Source organism: Plectropomus leopardus, chromosome 10 (genome assembly GCF_008729295.1).
Source record: "Plectropomus leopardus isolate mb chromosome 10, YSFRI_Pleo_2.0, whole genome shotgun sequence".
Classification (NCBI taxonomy): Eukaryota; Metazoa; Chordata; class Actinopteri; order Perciformes; family Serranidae; genus Plectropomus; species Plectropomus leopardus.
The window spans coordinates 15,439,720-15,459,380 of record NC_056472.1 but is presented as its reverse complement, the minus strand read 5'-3'; the positions used below and the strand labels follow the sequence as shown (position 1 = coordinate 15,459,380).

Below are 19,661 nucleotides of genomic sequence, written 5' to 3'. Positions count from 1 at the left end.
ATGACCCAAATAACTTGCTGTAAACACCTCATTCCACACAAAACTACACAAACGCAGTGCTTTCTTTAGTAGGTGCAAGTGCAAGGTTGTGATGGTAATTGGTTATGGCCTTTGGCAAAGCAACTGACAGTGTTGCTTTGGTATTTTAGATCTCAAACATACACAAACAAGTAAATACATCCTTTGTCAAGACTGGGCAGAGATTAGAGCCGAGCAAAGAGTGTAAAAAAAGTTGGTTATGGTTACAGCCTTCAATTACAGGGGAATTTTGCTGTAAATAAGAGATAGAATAACATATCACAGAATGTAAGAACAGAAGGCAAGGCTTTGTCCTTTTGTGGGACTGTTTCAAAAATTAATTTTTATACATTTATTATTGTACTTGCTCATGCAGTGTGAACCTTTCTAAATAAATCTGTGCTTAGACAGGTACTCAAATGATTTTGAATTGCACTTGCATTAGGCAAAGGAGCTTGCAGGAGAAAAAAGGAATATTGATGTAGCAAAGCCGAGATAACCTATCCTATAGGCCCTAATATGTGCGAGGCTTCTAAAATGCTGGATGCTTATAGCAGTGATGCTTAATTTACAGCCGGTTCAAATCTGGCTCTTGATAGTGTGATGTGTGGCCCAGCGACCATTTAAAAATAAAAATAAAAATGAAAATAAATGTAATTCAGACATTCACACTTTTTTGTACTTTGAATGCAAATAAGGGGCTAGAATGCATTAAAAAGCATTAAAATACATCTTGTTTATGAAAAAGTGCAGGGGAGGATCCTCCAGACTCCCAGCAGGAGTCTGGGCTAATTATTTATGTATTAATTATTCAAGTTTGTTTTTTACACAGACTGCATAATAATAGACGTAGCTACAGTGACATCACCCATTGGTTTGTGGACTGCTCTAATAAGGACCTCAGTGGTACAGCCATCATCATGTTATATATGTATTTATGTATTTATTTTTTTGTATTTTTTTTGAGCCAGTAGTGACCATATTTGGAGGACAAGTTGGAGCTGTGGAGGAGTAAAGGGTGGCCCGACTCAAAATGGACTGTAGCAACGCCTCACAGACAGCCTGTCACTCAAGCAGCCCCACCCTTAAATATGCGTGGCTCTGGGCTTCAGTTAAATGTTAACAGGTGACTTTTTTAAAAAGTCACCCTAGTACAGCTGTCATGAATGTTGAAATTAGCTATACAGACCAAAACCGTTTTTTGTACCAGGCTGTACACATGTTTATTTGACTTTATTAAAATTAGCCGCCGTGCAAAGCAAGCTGCTCGACAGTTATTTATATTTCACTTGAAAGCAAGTTTTCTGGGGATTTCAGTAAAAACAGAAGTACTGTGCTTTAAAAATACTCAATAGAGGTCCTGCATTTAGATTTTTACTGAAGTAAAAGAAGAGACATATTAGCTAAACAATGTACTGTGTGTAAGTGCGAAGTGTTCATTATATCAAAATGACTCCTCTGCCTACTCTATTGCCTTTTTGCACTTATTACATGTAATACACACACACACACACACACATGCACACAAAAAGTTAGAACCGAGGATTCTCTAACACAGCTGTCAATCATGTCAATCACTCATGAACTGCAGTCAAACTGTCAAATTAGGCAGCACTGATCAAATATAAATCATGATAATGTGATGACATTGTCTGTTGCTTGTTTCAGATGTTTTTAGAAAAATAATTAACATACTATTTAGCTGTAAAATTTAGATAGTTGGTCTGGCTGGCTGGTGGTGTTTGGTTCTTCGGTTGACTGTTTCAGCATGGTGGCCGGGTCTCAAACTTTCTCATTTTACAGCTTAGTGAAACGCAGGAAAATGTTTCTGAAAACATCTGAGGAGAGAAACAGTCACTGCAGTTACAGGATCTGGAGTCATATTTGATCAGCACTGTCTAGTTTGGCAGTTTGGCTGCAGTTCACAAGCAGTGATTGACAAAACTGACAGCTGCATTAAAGGCTCCTCGGCTCTGATTGGCTGTTTTTGGTGTGCTGCTGTCAGTTCTATGTGGCAAATCCTACCAGATGCAGGAGGAAAAGGAGGAGGAAGGTGATTTTTTTTTTTCAATGATTATAATGAAAGTTTCAGCCAGTATTACACACAGTTGCTCTTACAAAGGACTTTAGGACATTTCCAGGACTTTAGGGTATTTTTTTTTTTTTTTTACTTTAGGACATTTCAAGGATTTAGGTCATTTTCAGGATTTTAGGATGTTTCTAGAATTTTAGTACAGTTTCAGGATTTAGGGACATTTCTACAATTTTTAAGACAATAGGGTCTTAGGACCTTTGTCAGAGGGTGCGTTGGATCCTCCACTGGCACTTTTTTTATAAACAAGCTCTATTTTGATGCTGTTTTGTGCATTCTTGCATCTTTATTAAAAGTACAAAAACTGTCTCCTTTTTTTTTCTGTGTGAAAAACACTTAATTTTCAATTTAAATAAAAAAATGGTTGGCACCTTCTGGGGCGTCACATTTTCCCATGGGCCTTAAGTATCAATGTATCAATGCCACTGTGCATAAAAAGGCATAATATTGAGCTTGGTTATCAAAAATCTTTGGATAAAAACATGAAACAGTCCAGTATAACTTAATATTAATAACTCATATTACCCACCAATATCATTTACTGCCCCATCTAACAGCAACCCATGGGGGCAGTTGAGAGTAGAAGAAATGTAGCTCCCACTCTGAGATCATTTTGACTGATATGTGCCATTAAACTAATCAAACTGCGCAGCAATTTTAAAAAAAAACGACCCGTTTTGTTGTTAATTAATAGCGCAGAACAAGCTAACCAACTCATTATGTAATGTATTTCATTCATGAATGGCTCCGGAAGGCGGAAGTGCCGTCGCTTAGCAACCAAGCGGCCAAACAAGCGCGAGCAGAACGGAGGAGCTTGATAAAGTGATTAGCAGCTTGGCACGCGAGCATTTCATGTCATTATACTTATCTTTAAAAATCGTCTGATAGCTGCCTTTTAGATATGTCCATTTAATTTGACGCATTAATCAAATGGCAGGCAAGAAGAAAGAAGCGAGTCTGCAGGTTGTATAAATGTAATCTCGATGTTTTAAGCTAACTAACGTTATAAAAACCTGATATTAATTCGTTTTTTTCTTGCCCAGGTTTCCGTCACAAACCAAGAGCAGTGGGAGGAAATGCTTGCAACTAAAGGTTTAACAGGTAAGAACTGTAAAAAAAGAGGTATGTCCCGTTAAAAGTGAAACACTAGCATCACAGCACTGTGATGTGGGGGACTGTTGGTTATTCTTGAAAGAGGAGGAGGTGGTGCAAAAGTGAGGAGGCATATCAAACAATTTTCTTAAGCACTCAGGAGGGACTTTTTTATTTTGACTCAGGGGAGAATTATATAAAACTTAAAAGGCATGGTATTGTGATTTAGATTTATTTCAAATATAGGTCTGAACCCCAAATCCTACTTGCATGTTTGAAAGGCATGTAAGGATAAATAAATAAAGTAGGCCTACATAAAAAGTAGCCTAAATGATTTCTTCAAAAATCACTAAAATTACACCATTTATCATAGTAACACACTATCATAGTAACATTTTTAACTGTTTAAATTGCCTCTTCAACAAATGTTTTTTTAAGGGGGACTTGCATTTTGCTTAAGAAAATAAGGTGTTAAACTTGTTTCGGTGATAACGCTCACTCCTGTTCTGTTTGCTTGTTGCATTGGTTGTAGTAGCCGAGGCCTACTATAACCTTGAGTTCAAGAAAGGCACTATATAAATCCAGTGTATTATTATTATTATTACTACCTACATTTGGCGTGAATATAAAAAAATATGGTTATCCATGGTGGTGGGTGAGTGATGTATTTTACCCCAGTAACACAGGGAGGCTCAAGGACATATACTTGCAGTGCTGGTGGGTGGGAAGTCCTGATACTTGAAACTGTCGCAGTGATTTCATGGATGTGTTTATTGTTTATGTTTCAATTAAAAATGTATAATTAAGTATACATTTAAGTTAATTAGGTTGTTCAAAAGGGTAAAAAGTTTGATAAAAAATGTGTCTAAAAAACATACTTTAAATATTTGGTTAAAAATGTATTGCTTTTAATGTAAGGTCATTACTTAATGCAGAGAGTAACACCACCCCAGTGTAGAGGGCATTGTGGGGAAATGTGATGTGGTGTAGTGAGGTCAGAGGTCAGTAGCATTGTGGGTAAGAGCAACATGGCTGCAGATGTCCTAGAGGCACACATGGTAATTGTTCCTTTATTTGTTTCACATTAATGTACAATTTTGTTCATATGTCTTAACAGGGACATTTGTGGTGCATTTTTGGTCATTTTATTTTATTTCAGCACATTTCCATCGTGTTAATGTGTGCCAGACTGCTTATCAATGGACATTAGATTGAGAGTAAGTGGAAATGTTATGTTTATGAAGCCTATATGTCTTCTATTTTAGTTGTAGTTTTCACTGTGTCTGAGGTGCCTGTGGTGTCTGACGAAACAGAGAAAGAGTGCAAAATAATTCTTTAGAAAACATTAGTCATCAGTAGGAAGTGTGGACGTTTTAAATCTATATATGGAATCTTCATACATATGTGTGTGTGTGGGGTATATATATATGATATATATATATATATATATAGAACAAAGTCACATCCACCCCCCTCCTCTGATAAATAAAGAATAAAGTACAGTCCTGAGTGCTGTCTTTGTGATAGTAATTTATTGTATGCTGCTGCCCCTCTGTGTTCACTGGAATAACTGCAGATTGAATTCTTGCACCAGTCTGCCACTCCTCCTTACACACTTAATCTCTTTTAGTTGTAGACGTGTACCAACAGTGGTGTGGGCCCTGTCGAGCTGTGGTTAGCCTCCTCCGAAAAATAAAGAACGAACTGGGTGATGACCTCTTACATTTTGCCACAGTAAGCCCTGAGTGACTTTAATATAATCATTAAATATAATAATTTAATTTGTGAGGGATCAGCCTTAAACTTGTATTTGTATTGTTTGTGTGTGTGTGTGTGTGTGTGTGTGTGTGTTTAGGCCGAGGCAGACAGCATTGATGCTTTGGAAAAGTATCGAGGTAAATGCGAGCCCACCTTCCTCTTCTATGGGGTGAGTGTTTGTGTATGGCATATATAAGCAATCAGCTTTGTGTTTCTTCTTTGTATACAATTGCAGTCTTAATATCTTCACTCACAGGTTATTTCTATGTTTATCTGTTTATTTTCAGTCTATATTTCATATTCCCTTTCATCCTGACTCCATGATGCTCAGATGTGTAATGATGTAGGCCAGGAAATAGAGCCGTGAATAGAGTCGTGATCTCTTTTGTGGTGATGCAATATGCTGCCCATTATTTCATTTGTATTATTAATTCTCTTTTATCAGAATTGTTCTCATTCCTGAGCATGCACTCCTGTATTTTTTTGTTGTTAATGCAGACTCAGTGGGTTTTTTCCATCCTGCTTACATGGGCCTGCTGTAGTCAAAGTTTTATTGCTTGTTTTATAAATGCAAGAAAAAAAGGGTAAAAATTGTCCTTGTGTTGAATGAAAAGGGTGGGGAGCTGGTGGCTGTGCTGCGAGGGGCCAACGCTCCTCTCCTTCAGAGGATGATCGTGGAGGAACTGGCCAAGGAGAAGTCGGTCCTGGAGCAAGGTGGTGAGCGCAAAGCGGTGAGCAGCAACATGCACACACATGCACAGTTACAGAGTACAGTTATCCATTCACACATATGTTTATTCTAAAGCTGAAACATTTGGTCTTTTCCACAGCAGACGTTTTTACTTGTCACAGGAGGAAAAGCACAGGTGTTGATAATGACATAAACTGTGATGTTCTATTCAAGTGTCCCTGTGAGCAAAGATGGCATGACAGTGAAGCAGCATGCACTGTACCAGGACCCTGAAACTGAAGAAGCTAAATGGGATTCAGCCATCATTATTATATTATTTAAACCTGTGCATTTTCTACTGTGATATGTCATGTAATAGGCGTATTATTCCATCAATTAGTCAATCTACAGAACATTAGCAGCTGTATGTTTTTTTTTTTTTGCATTTTATGTTGAACTTTTATATACAACAAATATACACAAAAACACAACCAAAGCACAGGTCAAAAACCACCAACCGCAGTAAACCCGCCAGCTTACAATCAGACAAAACCGGGGGAGAAATATAATGGTTGCTAGACTAGCAAATTGTAGTGCATGTATGGCAAGATATGCTGTACCTCAGGCAGAAGCTGAAATTGTCCATACACTGTCATAAACTGAACAGATAAACACACTCATAAATCAGCATTCCCTACTGAGTTGTAGCCGAGTCCATTTGCTTACTGATGTAATCAGCACAGGGGTCCCACATTTAACTCATTTTTCATGCAAAATGAAAAACACAATGCTAAACATTATCTGGTTCCAGCTTCTCAAACGTGACCATTTACTGTTTTTTGTAGTTAAGGCCCTTTCTCTGGATTATGGGGACGTTTTGTCTAGATTAAAAATTTTGGTTTTTCACTTTTAAAGGAATACTTCAACCAATCTGGGACATGCAGTAGCTCACCTGGTAGAGTAGGCGCCCAATATACAGGGGCTGTGTCCCTGCTGTAGCGGCCACGGGTTTGATTCCAGCCCATGGCACATTGCTGCATTTCATCCCCTTTCTCTCTCCCCCTTTTATGCTATAACTGTCCTATCAAATAGAGGCATAAAAGCCAAAAAATAAATAAATCTAAAAACCAAACAAACAAAAAAAAAAACAGTCAATCTCAGAACCGATCAGCTATTGTTGTGATGAAGATCAGTATCTGAGGGTGAAGGCTAATATTTCTGGCTGATGCGGTCAAGCCAGCAAATATATCCAAGCCACGACTTTCCCTCCATGCACAGGTTATTTCTATAAACAACTATCTGCATATAAATACAGATACATTTTTTAAAAAGCTCATTTAAAGCTTACTTGTCATTAAACTGCAGCCAATGGGTTCAGAGATTGCATTTCGACCAATGCGTTCCACCTCTCAACACGGACTGTTTACCTGCCATTCAAACATGATTCGTCAACACTCCTCTGAATAAAAAAAGAAACCAGAGCACTTTCAATACCAAAATCTTCTCCCGATGCCTGTAGATTTTGCATACATATGCAGATTCTGTTTATAGAGATTAAACAAGAGCAAAATTATATCACACCATCTGTTTATAAACTCTCACACAACTTGTGCAGTATAATCCGAATCTCGTTTCTCATTTATCCAGTCGTATGCTCAGTGCTCAGTGCTTCCCAATCACATGCGTTTTCGCTCACACAAATGATCATTTTGTGGCAGAACTATTCCCTTGGAAGAAAAGAAAAGAACAACTTTTTTTAATTGTGTAACTGGTCAGACAAAACATGCAATTTGTAGAAATGACTTTGGGTTGCCATAAAAGACGATTTGCACTGTTTTCTGACATTTTGTAGACCAAACAAAGATTAAAAATTAAATAGATAAATAGATTCATCACTACTGAAATAATTAGCAGTTACAGCCATAGTTCACTCAAATAAGAACATATGTATGAAAATGTTATAGACACTCATGTTCAAACATCCAGTGTTTGTTATTTCTCTCTCAGGTTAAGGATGATTGTCTGTTGGATGATGAGAAAGACGAGGAGGAGACACCACGGCAGTCAGAAAATGAAGAAAGCATAATTGGTACTGTGGAAACAATATAATCATATAAGTGGTCAATTTATTTTTGCCAACAGCATTATTGCTGGTAATGTTATTACTGTGATTACCGTTGCTGTTTACCAGGGTCATCATGATTCTATTTACCATTTTATCTGCATTAACAATCATCACTCAGGCTGCCCTTTTCTCCTGCAGTTCCTTCCAGTAAATCCTACACAGTTGCCATCATCAAACCAGATGCTGTTGCTCACGGCAAGGCAAATGAGATCATTATGAAGGTACGCAGAGATTAATACTGCTCACATTGTGAGAAGACAAGATTGTCTAAAGCCTTCCTGCTGACATTAGTTCATTATCCTCACAATACTCCCCTGGCTAGATTCAAGACGCTGGGTTTGAGATCCTGGCTCACGAGGAACGCACGCTGACTGACGTTGAGGCTCGAGATTTTTACCAGCACAAAGCAGAAGAGGTACGGTCAGAATAGAAAAACAGCAAAAAGGCGCATCTCACACAGACATATGACAAAACATTTGACAGTTACAGACACTTGTGTTTGTATCTCATTGCAGAGATTGGCACGCTATAGTCAAAGTGCTGATCGGTTCAGTGTGTGTTTGTGAGGTTAGTCTGAGTCAACATCCTAATGGGAGAGCAGTCACGACCAGTGCAAGAATCATTTCAATTAGTTCGCAGTACATCACACTTCCATCTGCATTTCTATACAACGCTCAAAATAGATCTGCTGCGTAAGCAGCTTTTTTCTTTTTTGCTTATCACGCTGTTTGTGATGACACTAAAAGATTAGAGATTCAGAAATACAAAAGATATAAGGAAAGGTGGCTTGGTAAAGCAATGATGTCCACGAGATAATATAGTGTATATGTTGTTTCTGCCTTTTAAAAATAAATTACATGATAATTCTCTTCTTTCTTTCTCGCCTATCACATGTCAGGCCTGATATAAGACATAAAAAGACTTTATGTGATCATTACATTAACACGTGTGTCTGCTCTTGTCTTTGTGTGCATGTGATGGTGGTTTGTAGGCTTGCTTTGAGGAACTGGTTCAGTTTATGTCCAGTGGTCCGTCGCATATTCTGGTGCTCTCTCAGGTTGAGGGCTCAGCTGACGTTGTGCCAGCATGGCGTGAATTTATTGGCCCAGCAGACATCGAGGAAGCCAGGAGAGAAAAACCAGAAAGGTTAGTTACTGGAAATAGTACACATGCTAGATATGTTATGATAAAAAGATCTTCCCTGCGTCTGTGTAAAGCTGAACACTTGTTTAAAGCATAGACATGAATTCACGCACTGTTGATTGCAACAGTGTGAAACAATCTCAGGATTAAGTCTGGGAAAGCGAATGAACAGCACATTCTCGCCTGCTCCGTCAGACACACCCAAACATTATGCTTCTCTCTGGTTGAACACCAGCCGAGTAACCATCTGCTCTCCTCTCCTTTCTCCCCCCCTGGCTTCCTGCAGCTTGCGGGCACAATACGGCACACAGACACTGTTCAACGCAGTGCACGGTAGTGAGGACATCGACCAGGCCAGCAGGGAGCTCGCCTTCTTCTTCCCCAACTTTAGGACGGCCTCGGTAACGGAGCAGGATGGGGAGGAAGAGCGTGTGGAGAGGACATTGGCTCTTATCCGGCCTGACGTTGCCAGAGAAAACAGAGGTGGGGCCCGAGCCAAATACACAAGCACCAGTACACACACAAAGGTGGTTCATATTAACATGGTGGGAATGCTTCTTGATTCCCACAGCAAAGGTGTTGAATGGCACAGGCGCAGTCGCACTTTTTTGTAATTGATCACTGTAGTAAAATTAATCACACTTTGAAACTAGAGTATTTACTTTACTAAAATGATTAATTATGCTAGTTTAATAGGTACACCTAGCTAAAAATCATGCATCCTAACACAGTGCAATAAATAACCACTGCTAAAACAAAACCTGAACATCATGGGCCCTATAATTGATCTAGAGCACATGGTCTATGGTGCATGTTGCAAGTGCATCTAGTGCGTTTCCAACTTTGCTAGATAACTGGTGTATGATCTGCCACAGTAAAGCACAGTGGGCAAAGAAGTTTCGTGTCATGTTTTGAATGCAACACGAATTCATCCAATCAGTGTCATATCAGACTCCCAGGTGCACCTGGCTATTATATTTACATGGCGGATTTAGCAAATTGGAGAAGTGAGCATTTTCCTGCTGAGAGTAATGAAGTAAAAGCAGTGATGTCACTAGGGTATATTTTTGGACATTTGAGCAGAAAAACTAAAAACTGTCGTATTAAACTCAGGGTTTCCAATGTCATGGAAAACCTGGAAAGGTAATGGAATTGTCAGTCACATTTTCCAGGCCTGGAAAAGTCATGACATTAATAAAAACAAAGTTTTGGAAAAGTGTTGTAATTTTGTTGTGTGTAATGAAATTGTTACAGTAATTGGTTGTGGATAACCTTGCATGTAATGTAATTCAACAGCAGCTTTACTTTCTGCTGTTGACGTAATGTTGCTCAATGTGTGATGTTTTGTTTACCATCACATACATTTCTAAATTTTCTCTCTGCCTTTCCTTCCTTACTTGATGTATGCCAGCTGGAGTTTGAATCTGATATGTTTTAAGTGAGGAAAGAAAAAACATTTTCTATTATGGGTCATTAAGAGGTCATGGAAAGTTTGGACATGCTGTCTATGAAAATGTGTGGGAAACCTGTAAACATGACAAAGGGAAAAGAGAAGTACAGTTAAGGTGTGTGTGTGTGTGTGTGTGTGTGTGTGTGTGTGTGTGTGTGTGTAAATGTGCACGGCACCCTAATGAGGAGTTAGACAGCAGCTTTGTTCTTTGCTCTGCATGTTCACATTGCAGTGAAGGTAATTAATATTTTCCTCAATACTGATGTATTATTTCACCAACCCACAACTCATTCGTGTCACTTTGTGTGTAATAATCAGTGTATGTGCATTTTGCACCTGCCTATGCAGGCACATCTTACTACCTAATAATGCACCCTTTAAATAACACGAAAATACTGTGACATTGACTTTACACAAGGTTTTTGTTGATCTATTGCACAATCACTTTCTACTGCCTCAAAATAGTGATATCCCAACAATGCCTACATGGCCATGGGTGCACAGATGGGCACAAGTACGCATTTATTACTTACTCAACTTGGGTGCTGGACATGAAGATGACAAATGTGCCAGTCTGAAACCAGCAATGACAGTTGCTTGTGTGCTGCTTTGCGCCTGGTGTAAGAAAAGGCCCCAAACTTTCATTAAGACAGCAGGACTGTTGTATTGGACTTCATTGGCTAGCAGTACCTGATAAACTTGCAAATGAGTTTATATTTTGTTTTGCAGAGGAAATCTTGGCTCAAATCCACAAGTCAGGCTTCACCGTGGCTCTCCAAAAAGAAGTGATGTTGACAGAAGAGCAGGTCAGGCAGTTTTACTTTCAACACGTTGAGGAGGATTACTTTCCTGCATTGCTCCGAAGCATGACCAGGTAACTTACACATGCTCTAAAAAATCTAAACATTAGTATGTTACTGCAGTGGTAATTAAAGTATGTATTTACAGTGGGCCAGTGCTAGCTTTGGCTCTGGCCAGAACAGGGGCCGTCGATCACTGGAAGAGCATCCTTGGGCCTTCTGATGTTAATAAAGCCAGAGAGGAGAGTCCTGAATGGTGAGTGGCTCCTATCTTTTACACGCTTCATTATAACAAGAGAAGTCACTGTAATATATTTCCCAATTGTATTTACATGGTTAATCTATCTAACAGCTTGTTCTAAAGAGCTCTGCAGTTTTCTTTTTACCTTGTCAGGTTTTTAAAGTGGAAATACTTTATGTGGGTGGTAAGGGTGGATGTTCGGGTGCCTTTGCGAATATGTGTGGGAATATCTACATGATTGTGTGTGTGTTGTTGCGTACGTTTATGTGGGGGTGGGAGGGTCAGGCTGTCTGTATTCTTCTTGATTTTCATTGATGTTTGTCATTTCTGTTATTGTTTTTAATCTCTGTGAGGCACTTTGTGTTACTCTTTGTATGAAAAGTGCCATACAAATAAAGATTTGATTTTGATTTTGAATTGTATTTACATGGTTAATCTATCTAACAGCTTGTTCTAAAGAGCTCTGCAGTTTTCTTTTTACCTTGTCAGGTTTTAAAGTGGAAATACTTTATTTTATATATATATATATATATATATATTTATATATATATATATATATATATATATATATATATTTATTTTTTTTTTACATTTTTTCTTTAACTCGTCATCATGAAATGAATTTTGATCATACAATGTAATGGCTAGAGAATAATAACCTCTGAGCCTCGCTTTCACTAAGCAGCTCTGTCTGCCACCAGGTATGATCTCCCAGGAAAACGAAGGCTCGCTTTATGGCACCAAAGAAAGCACATCAACCATTGTGCAACCAAAACAGGAAAAGGATAGTGGTTTTGTTTCCCCGATACCTATCGCTAGCTATCCATATTTTCCAGTGGTGGAATGTATCTAAGTACACTTACTCAGGTACTGTACTTGAGTACAAATGTAAAGGTACTTTACTTGCATATTTTAATCTCTTGCTGCTTTCAAGTTCTACTCCACTACACTTCAGAGGGAAATATTGTATTTTTTACTTCAATACATTTAATTATTTGATAACTTAATTTACTAGTTACTTTACACATTGAGATTTTCTTGCACAAAATATATGAAAGCAAACAAGTGGAGCTGAAATGATTGGTCAATTGATTAGAAAATTAATTTAAAATGTTGTGGCTCCACCCTTTCAAATATGAGGACTAGCTGCTTTCCGTATGTATATATATATATTATATATATATATATATATATATATATATATATATATATATATATATATATATATATATATATATATATATATATATATATATATATATATATATACATACACACAGTACTGTGTAAAAATCTTGGGCCACCATAGATTTTTTGTTTTTTAGCAAAATTGTAATAAGGACATAATATATACATTTATTCCTTAGTCTCTTCATGAAGATACAAAGAATACAGAGAACATGTACAATGTTTTAAAACAGCAAAAAAGTCAAAACAAAACGGCTTCCTCTGACTGAAGTCAATATTTAGTGTGAAACATGAAACCATAACAAAAGGTAGCTCAAACCATCAATATTAAGCTTTGGACATGTCTTGAATGCTACCTGGTATAAATATACCAGAAGATTAGCATTGTAAATCTTGTAAAACAAAAACAAAAAACAAAAAAAAAATCATTGTAAAACACACACACACACACACACACACACACACACACACATATATATATATATATATATATATATATATACATATATATAAATTGTCTTCAAAGATTGTCTTCAATAAAATTTTGTGGCATAGAGTAAGCAAGTGCAAAGCCTGCAAACATGGAGGGGATACTGCAAAACTAACTAAACTGTTATTAAAAAGAAGAAAGGCTTAACATTTTACACCGACGTTCTGCATCACTCAGGAGGAGAAATCAACTAGATAACTGTTTCTTTTCTGACACTAGTGCAGTCACAAGACAAAGATACATTTTAGAGACTAAGTTCTATTGTAGTCTCTTCCTGACTGCAAAGCATTAAGTTCACTCCAGTTTCCAGGGCTGAAAGGCAATCTTAGAAATGTGGAAAATCACTAGCTGAAATAGAAGCAGATAAGGAAGGGTGAGCTGAAGTGAAAGAAAGTACAATAAATTACACCATTTCATCCAAAAATAAGTCCTGGACACTATCAAATATAAACTATTAGATATACGTAGATTGTTCCTGACCGTATAATCATACCTTTGATGCTGACTTCTGTATCCCTCATCACTCAGTCTGAGGGCCCACTTTGCTGTGGAGAATGAGCCTATCAGCCAGCTGCATGGTAGTGAAAGCCATGAAGAGGCAGAACGAGAGATCAACTTCTTCTTCCTAAACAGCAAACACTGGCAGTGATCAAACCTGATGCCATGGAAGAGCACAGAGGTACTTTCTGAGCATTTAGAAGTTCTAAATTGTCTTGTGTTTGTATAGATATGCACAGAAGATTATATCATTATGATGTATTTCTGTCGACTTTAACAGAGACAATTTTGGAGGAGATCAGAGGCAGCGGTTTCTCTGTAATGCAGCTGAAGGAGACGGTGCTGTCGAGGGAGATGGCTGAGGAGTTTTACAACGAGCACAGAGAAAAGCCTTTCTTCAACCAACTGGTGGAATTCATGTGTCGGTCAGTCTTACACAGCCACAGGAGAAGGGCAAAGTGCCCACAGCAGACCTGCCCTAATTCCTGTTGCCGCTGGAAGTTTTAACAGCACTTTAAACTGTAATCTTAGCTGCTTAAAATCAAGGCAGCCTCAGGCAAGTGGCGAGAAAGTCTATCTCAATTTCACTCTTTGTTCCGCCTCTCGTCTAGATTTTAGAGTTATCTTCCGCTCCGATTAGTCTCTTCACTCGATTGTTACACAACTGCTTGGACACAGTGAGCAGAGAGATGTGTGCAGCTGGGCTCTTCTGCCTGAGAAACTACCTTTACTGTCACTATCCCTCAAGATCAGCTCAGGTTTAGCATTAATTGTAGTTTTATTTTCTAACCACTATAAAGTGTTTTACAAGTTTCTTGTTTTATAGCTGAGGTACCATTTTATTGCTTACAGTATATTTTAAGAGTTACTTAACACCAGGCTGAAAAGCAGTGTTTTGCTGCCCTCTCTGGTTGGAATTTTCCAGCCTGTCTCACCTGTAGGGTGTGGTCAGAAGTGCACCTGTAATCACACCCAGCAGTGAAGTCAGTATAATCAAAGTCTCATTTATCCAGTCGTGTGCACAATACTTCCCAAACACAAGCATTTTTGCTAAAACCTTACTATTTAAAACACTCTCCCGCAGAGACAAACAGCGCACTAAGGCTAATGTGTACATTTGAACTTTGCTCAAGGATTTCTACAAGCAGAGTTCAAATATGCACTTCCCAAAGTGTGTTACTCTTATGCAGTCGTGTTTTAAATAGTAAGGTTTTAGAGAAAACACGTGTTTGGGAAGCACTGAGCATACGACTGGATAAATCAGACTTTATTATTGTTTTACTGCATGAGTTGTATGAGAGTTTGTATACAGATGTTTTGATATAGTAGTTTTGCTGTTGTTAAACATAACCCCCATTTACTTAAATTCATCAAGAATTTTCTCCATTTTGGGATTCTTTGGTCCCTGTGGAGGCATGTAAGAAAAACAAAGTTTTCTTCACGGATTCAATGTAACGGGAGGAATATTTGATATACAAATGATCATTTTGTGGGTGAAGTAGTCCTTTAACCTAGATATGTGAAACACCATGCACATTTCCACCAAATTATGCTCAGCTTTAACCTAGACGTCTAGACATCTTTTTATCTGCAAAGAACCAAATTAGTCCTAACTGGGAAGGTGCAGTCAAAGGCTGCTTGTTAAAGTGTCCCTTTGTGGCTCTTGACAATTTAATTGAATTATTCTGTAGATAAATTTCAGTATAAAAATGGTCTTTGGTCATGATGAATTTTGAATTTTTATCCATGGCAACAATGACCACACTGTAGTAGACCTTTAGTCATAATAGTCAAAATTACCAGTAAACTGAATTAATAAAAGTGGGCAGGCACATTGCTTTTTCCCTCCATGTTTGAGATGTGTTGGATATGTTGAAGTGAATGGGTAAATTTCATGAGTCACACAAAATTCTATTATATGAACATACTATCATTTTTTGTTTCAGAGGGCCGTGTCTTATGCTCATCCTGACCAAAGAAAATGCAGTGGAGGAGTGGAGGGCCATGATGGGCCCCACAGACCCTGATCAAGCTAAGGAGACATCCCCAAACTCTCTGAGGGCGCGCTTTGCCTCCGATATCCTCCATAACTCGGTCCACGGCTCCTCCAATGAGCAGCATGCAGAGGAGAAGATCCGTTTTATCTTTGGTGACATCTGCTCAGACTCAGAGCTCACCGCTGAGACTGAAGAAAAAGAGACTGACACAACCGTTTTAGGTAATCATATGATGTGTGTGTGACAGTCATTTCCATCTGGCACACCATCTGGTTTCAATTTTGTTCTGATGTTTTGCATGTTTTTGCGGTTTGGTTTTTATATCCCATTCCTGCTAGAAATGATATTTCATCCATTTATATTTCTTATAGTTAAAAAGGAAAATACTGTAAAGCATGTCATGAAGATCAATTTCTTGCAGCAAAAGAGCAGGACAGTTCTACTGTAGAAAACACTGGAACGTCAAGATCTCCAACTGAGGAGTCCGATCACCATCAAGAAGGTATGCAATGAGAAAGAACAAAGTATTTCACTGAAATGTCAATAAACAAAGGCCCATTCCTACTCAAAGGCTCACGCAGGCATTACACAACCAGTATATGTGCCTTTGCACCTCTTAGAGTCCCAGTCTGTTGTGCACCAGTCAGTTTGAGCAAAGGTAGACCTCATTCATTTTGTAAGGTATCAGTCATCAGTCATTGGTAGATATTACATTAATAAGACAGATAAAAAAAACATCTGCAAATAAAAACTATAAACTCCACACTTGGATACAAAGATACTGTCGGCATCTAGTCATAGTTAAGGGGTGTGCTAAAGAGGGAGTCAGCAAAGGGTTAAACATTTACAGAAATGTTAAACAAATGGCTCCTAGATTGTTTGAAGCGAGAAAAAAAAACAGTCTTATGAACTGAGGTTTTGCAGAAGTGTCTTTATATACAGTAAGCTTCTAAAAAGACTCGTTTGTGTTGATTTGTTTTTCCTCATATTCACACATTCAGTAAATTCTTTTACCCTCTTTTTTCTGAAAAGCGCCTCCTCTGACTGTTCTGAGTGTTGGAGGAAAAACTTTTTATCTTTCAAGTAAGACCACGCATGTACATATACTAAAAAGGGGACAAGAACTGCACTCAGTTTACTTTGTGTAAGCCTTTGATAGGCATTTTAAATTAATTTTCAGGTCTTAAATGAGGTTAACCAGAAACAGCCCTGAAATCTCCATCTCCAAAACCACCAGACTCAATTTAAATAACCACTTTAGCATTTATAAAACCAGCATATTTTCACATCCAACGAGTTGATTATTAAAAAAGAGGAAAGACAAACTTAAGATGATTTCTCTTTCGTTTAGGTTGACTTTTTATGAAGTGTGTTTTAGTATGATAAAATTACTGTTTATTTAAACAGAGTCTGGTGTATGTGATGGTAGCAGATATTAGGGCTGTCACTGGTTAAACAAAAATAATCTTACTCTTTAACAAAAATGTGTATCTTTAGGAAACAGGGATCCTTTAATTTTCTTGTCAGACACTTTGTTAACAATCCGAGCATGTCACTATCAATGGAAAAAACAGGCCTGGTTGCTGCTTTTGCTCAACAATTTAAAATAAGATGTTGCTCCAATTAGTCACTTAAACACAAAAACATGGGGGAAAGGGGCCCAGTTTCAACAATATCCTTCAATTCTGGATTTTTAAGAAAATTTGACTCTCTTCAGCAAGGTGGCAAATGCTTTGTTTTCCGTCTCGCCGTAAAATAATGTGACATTTATTGGCGTTCTCATATAACGACTGCATCTATTGTAAATCAGAAGACATTATAGAATAATGAATGTTATATTTGAAAAAAACATATATATTTTTTTGTTTTTTAACTATATGAATATTTTCACAACTAACCTGGTCCACTATTTTCAATTTTCCCTCCATTAGTTTGACAACATTTCTCAGGTTACCACTGATACTTAAACTCTTTTGGCTGTATCAAGCCTTAAAATGTTAACTTTTGATGTGAAAAGCCTGAAAACTCAAAGGATCCATCTCCTGAGTTGGAACAGCGATTACAGCATTGTGTCCTGGGAATTTAGAGAAGCCAGTAAGTAGATATGTCTTTTAAAACTGACAATTCAGATAGCTTCCAGAAGAGGTATCTGTTCTGATACAGAGGAAAATGAGGCCATTTATCTTCATATTGTCACTAACGTCAGCTGGAATGGAGATGTAAACTGCTCTTACCGTCTCTTTGTCTGGAGAGTGAAGTAAATCTTGACCCACTGCATTGTGGAGGATAATTGCAATTCAAATGTGCAGTATCTTCTCATGATTCCATTTGGTTGAAGTATTAATGGGTTTAGGTGACAAAATATTGCACCTCTACGAGTCCTGTGGCTGGTGAATTTGAAAACTGCAACATTGCTATGTAATACTGTTTGACTGCAGGATCTTTTCGTATAGGTCAGTGGTTCCCAACTGGTGGGTTGCGGTCCATTGTGAAAAAACAAACATTATTTCGAAGTACAGTAAAACTTTTATGTTGAAGTGTGGTTTTCTGCTGCAGAGTTTGAGACTTTTCGTTAAGAAGAACAGTTTTCTCTATTCATGCTCTTGGTATTATTTGGCCTGTTTGTTCTTTATTTATCAGCAGAGGGGGTGGCTGTTTTTGGGTTGTTTTTTTTTACCCTCCCCAAAGCTACAAATATTTTTCATGCATTTTTGAAAAAAGAGCAAAATACTATGGTTTGTCCCACATGAAGTGTTCAATGACTGTCAGATATTTAAGAATCCAACAATAATTTCTGTTTTAACAGTTTCTGGCTGTGATGAATGATGTAATTTTGGCGATTTTTATTTTAGCAGGCCTGCAGGTTTGGTAGGCATCTTTTCTTTAAATATCACCAAATATTTTAAAAGGGAAAAAAATCGCCCAAAAATTTTAGAGGGAAAAGGAAAAAAAATAGAAGAAAAAAATCAATCCAACATCCCTTGGATATGTTTTCTTTAAATTATTTTGATGTTTGTTTTTCCTACAGAGGTGCGGGCTAAGCTCCCAATGTTTTAAATCCTAGAGACTCCCCTGGTTTTAACTAATTGTACTTTATTTTTGCAGTATGTTTTGGACCCAATGTCTGGATTAATATGTGGTTGTAATCAGAAGACTTGATTTGATTTTCCTCTTTGCTTTACAGGTGACCCACATCATTTGGATCCATGCAGTCCAGAAGGAACAGAAGGAAGTGACGATCCAGAGCACCCAAACTGAGTCAGCGCAGTTAGTAGTACTCTCATTTTGTGAACTTCTTCTGTAACATTATGGCAAAAATATAACATCTGTCATCTATCACTTAATCATGAAATAAACACGAAGACATGTATCTAATGTTTACACCCTTATAAGACATGTAGGTGGTGGGTCCATAGTTAAAGTAATATTTATGTAACGGCTCAGAGTTGTCCAGGCAGGCTACTTTAAATAATTTAAAGTCATGGAAATTGGTTATGGAAAAGTTATGAAAATCCATCAGTAAAAATGTGTGGGAGCCCTGTAACAGTTGGCTCACAACAGCAGCTGCAAAACTGCACGACTTAGACCAGAATCATAGGAGTTTGCATTTCATTGCTCCCAGTTCCCCGTTTCTTGAAGTCAGTGGGTTTTTTTTAAATTGGTTTCTGGTTAGCCACCTGAAATAAGGTCTGTGGTTAACACAAGCTTTAAAAGACTTTCACTTTTTTTCTACCACATAAAATATTTCTTTAAATATCCCACTTGTAAAATTTAAGCTTTTATATGTCACACTATCTTTTTTGACGGTCCTGTATGACTGTTGGGTTAAGTGTGCTGGGCTTACCTGAAGGTTGAACCTGTGAGTCTGAAAAAGGGCAGGAGGAAGTAATTAAGAGATGATTCAGACCAGGCGCGGAGCCCCAGTTGAGACAAGCTGCTTTTCTGAGTGCTGTGAGGAAGACGGATGGTGGAATGTCCTCTTTTCCCCATGAAGTTTTGTTTTTGGTTAATGTCTGTGTGTTTTAATGTCTACAAATGAACTGTCAACGGAGTGCTCAAGTGAAGCACCGTTGGATCACAGAGAGAGAGAGCTGACCAA

General features: G+C 37.9%; 1 protein-coding gene across 1 annotated transcript; it reads left to right on the top strand.

Annotated features, from left to right (window-relative positions):
* The first annotated feature begins 3,040 nt into the window (after window positions 1–3,040).
* On the top strand, window positions 3,041–19,075 carry nme9 (NME/NM23 family member 9). Its single transcript, XM_042495147.1, is given in 18 exon segments — window positions 3,041–3,073; window positions 3,154–3,211; window positions 4,833–4,936; window positions 5,058–5,129; window positions 5,575–5,691; window positions 7,638–7,719; window positions 7,894–7,976; window positions 8,078–8,170; window positions 8,747–8,901; window positions 9,185–9,381; window positions 11,078–11,222; window positions 11,297–11,404; window positions 13,596–13,687; window positions 13,690–13,746; window positions 13,846–13,990; window positions 15,512–15,783; window positions 15,984–16,064; window positions 18,747–19,075. Coding segments are annotated over 18 exon segments (1,968 nt in total). The 3' UTR covers window positions 18,821–19,075.
* Window positions 19,076–19,661: the final 586 nt, after the last annotated feature.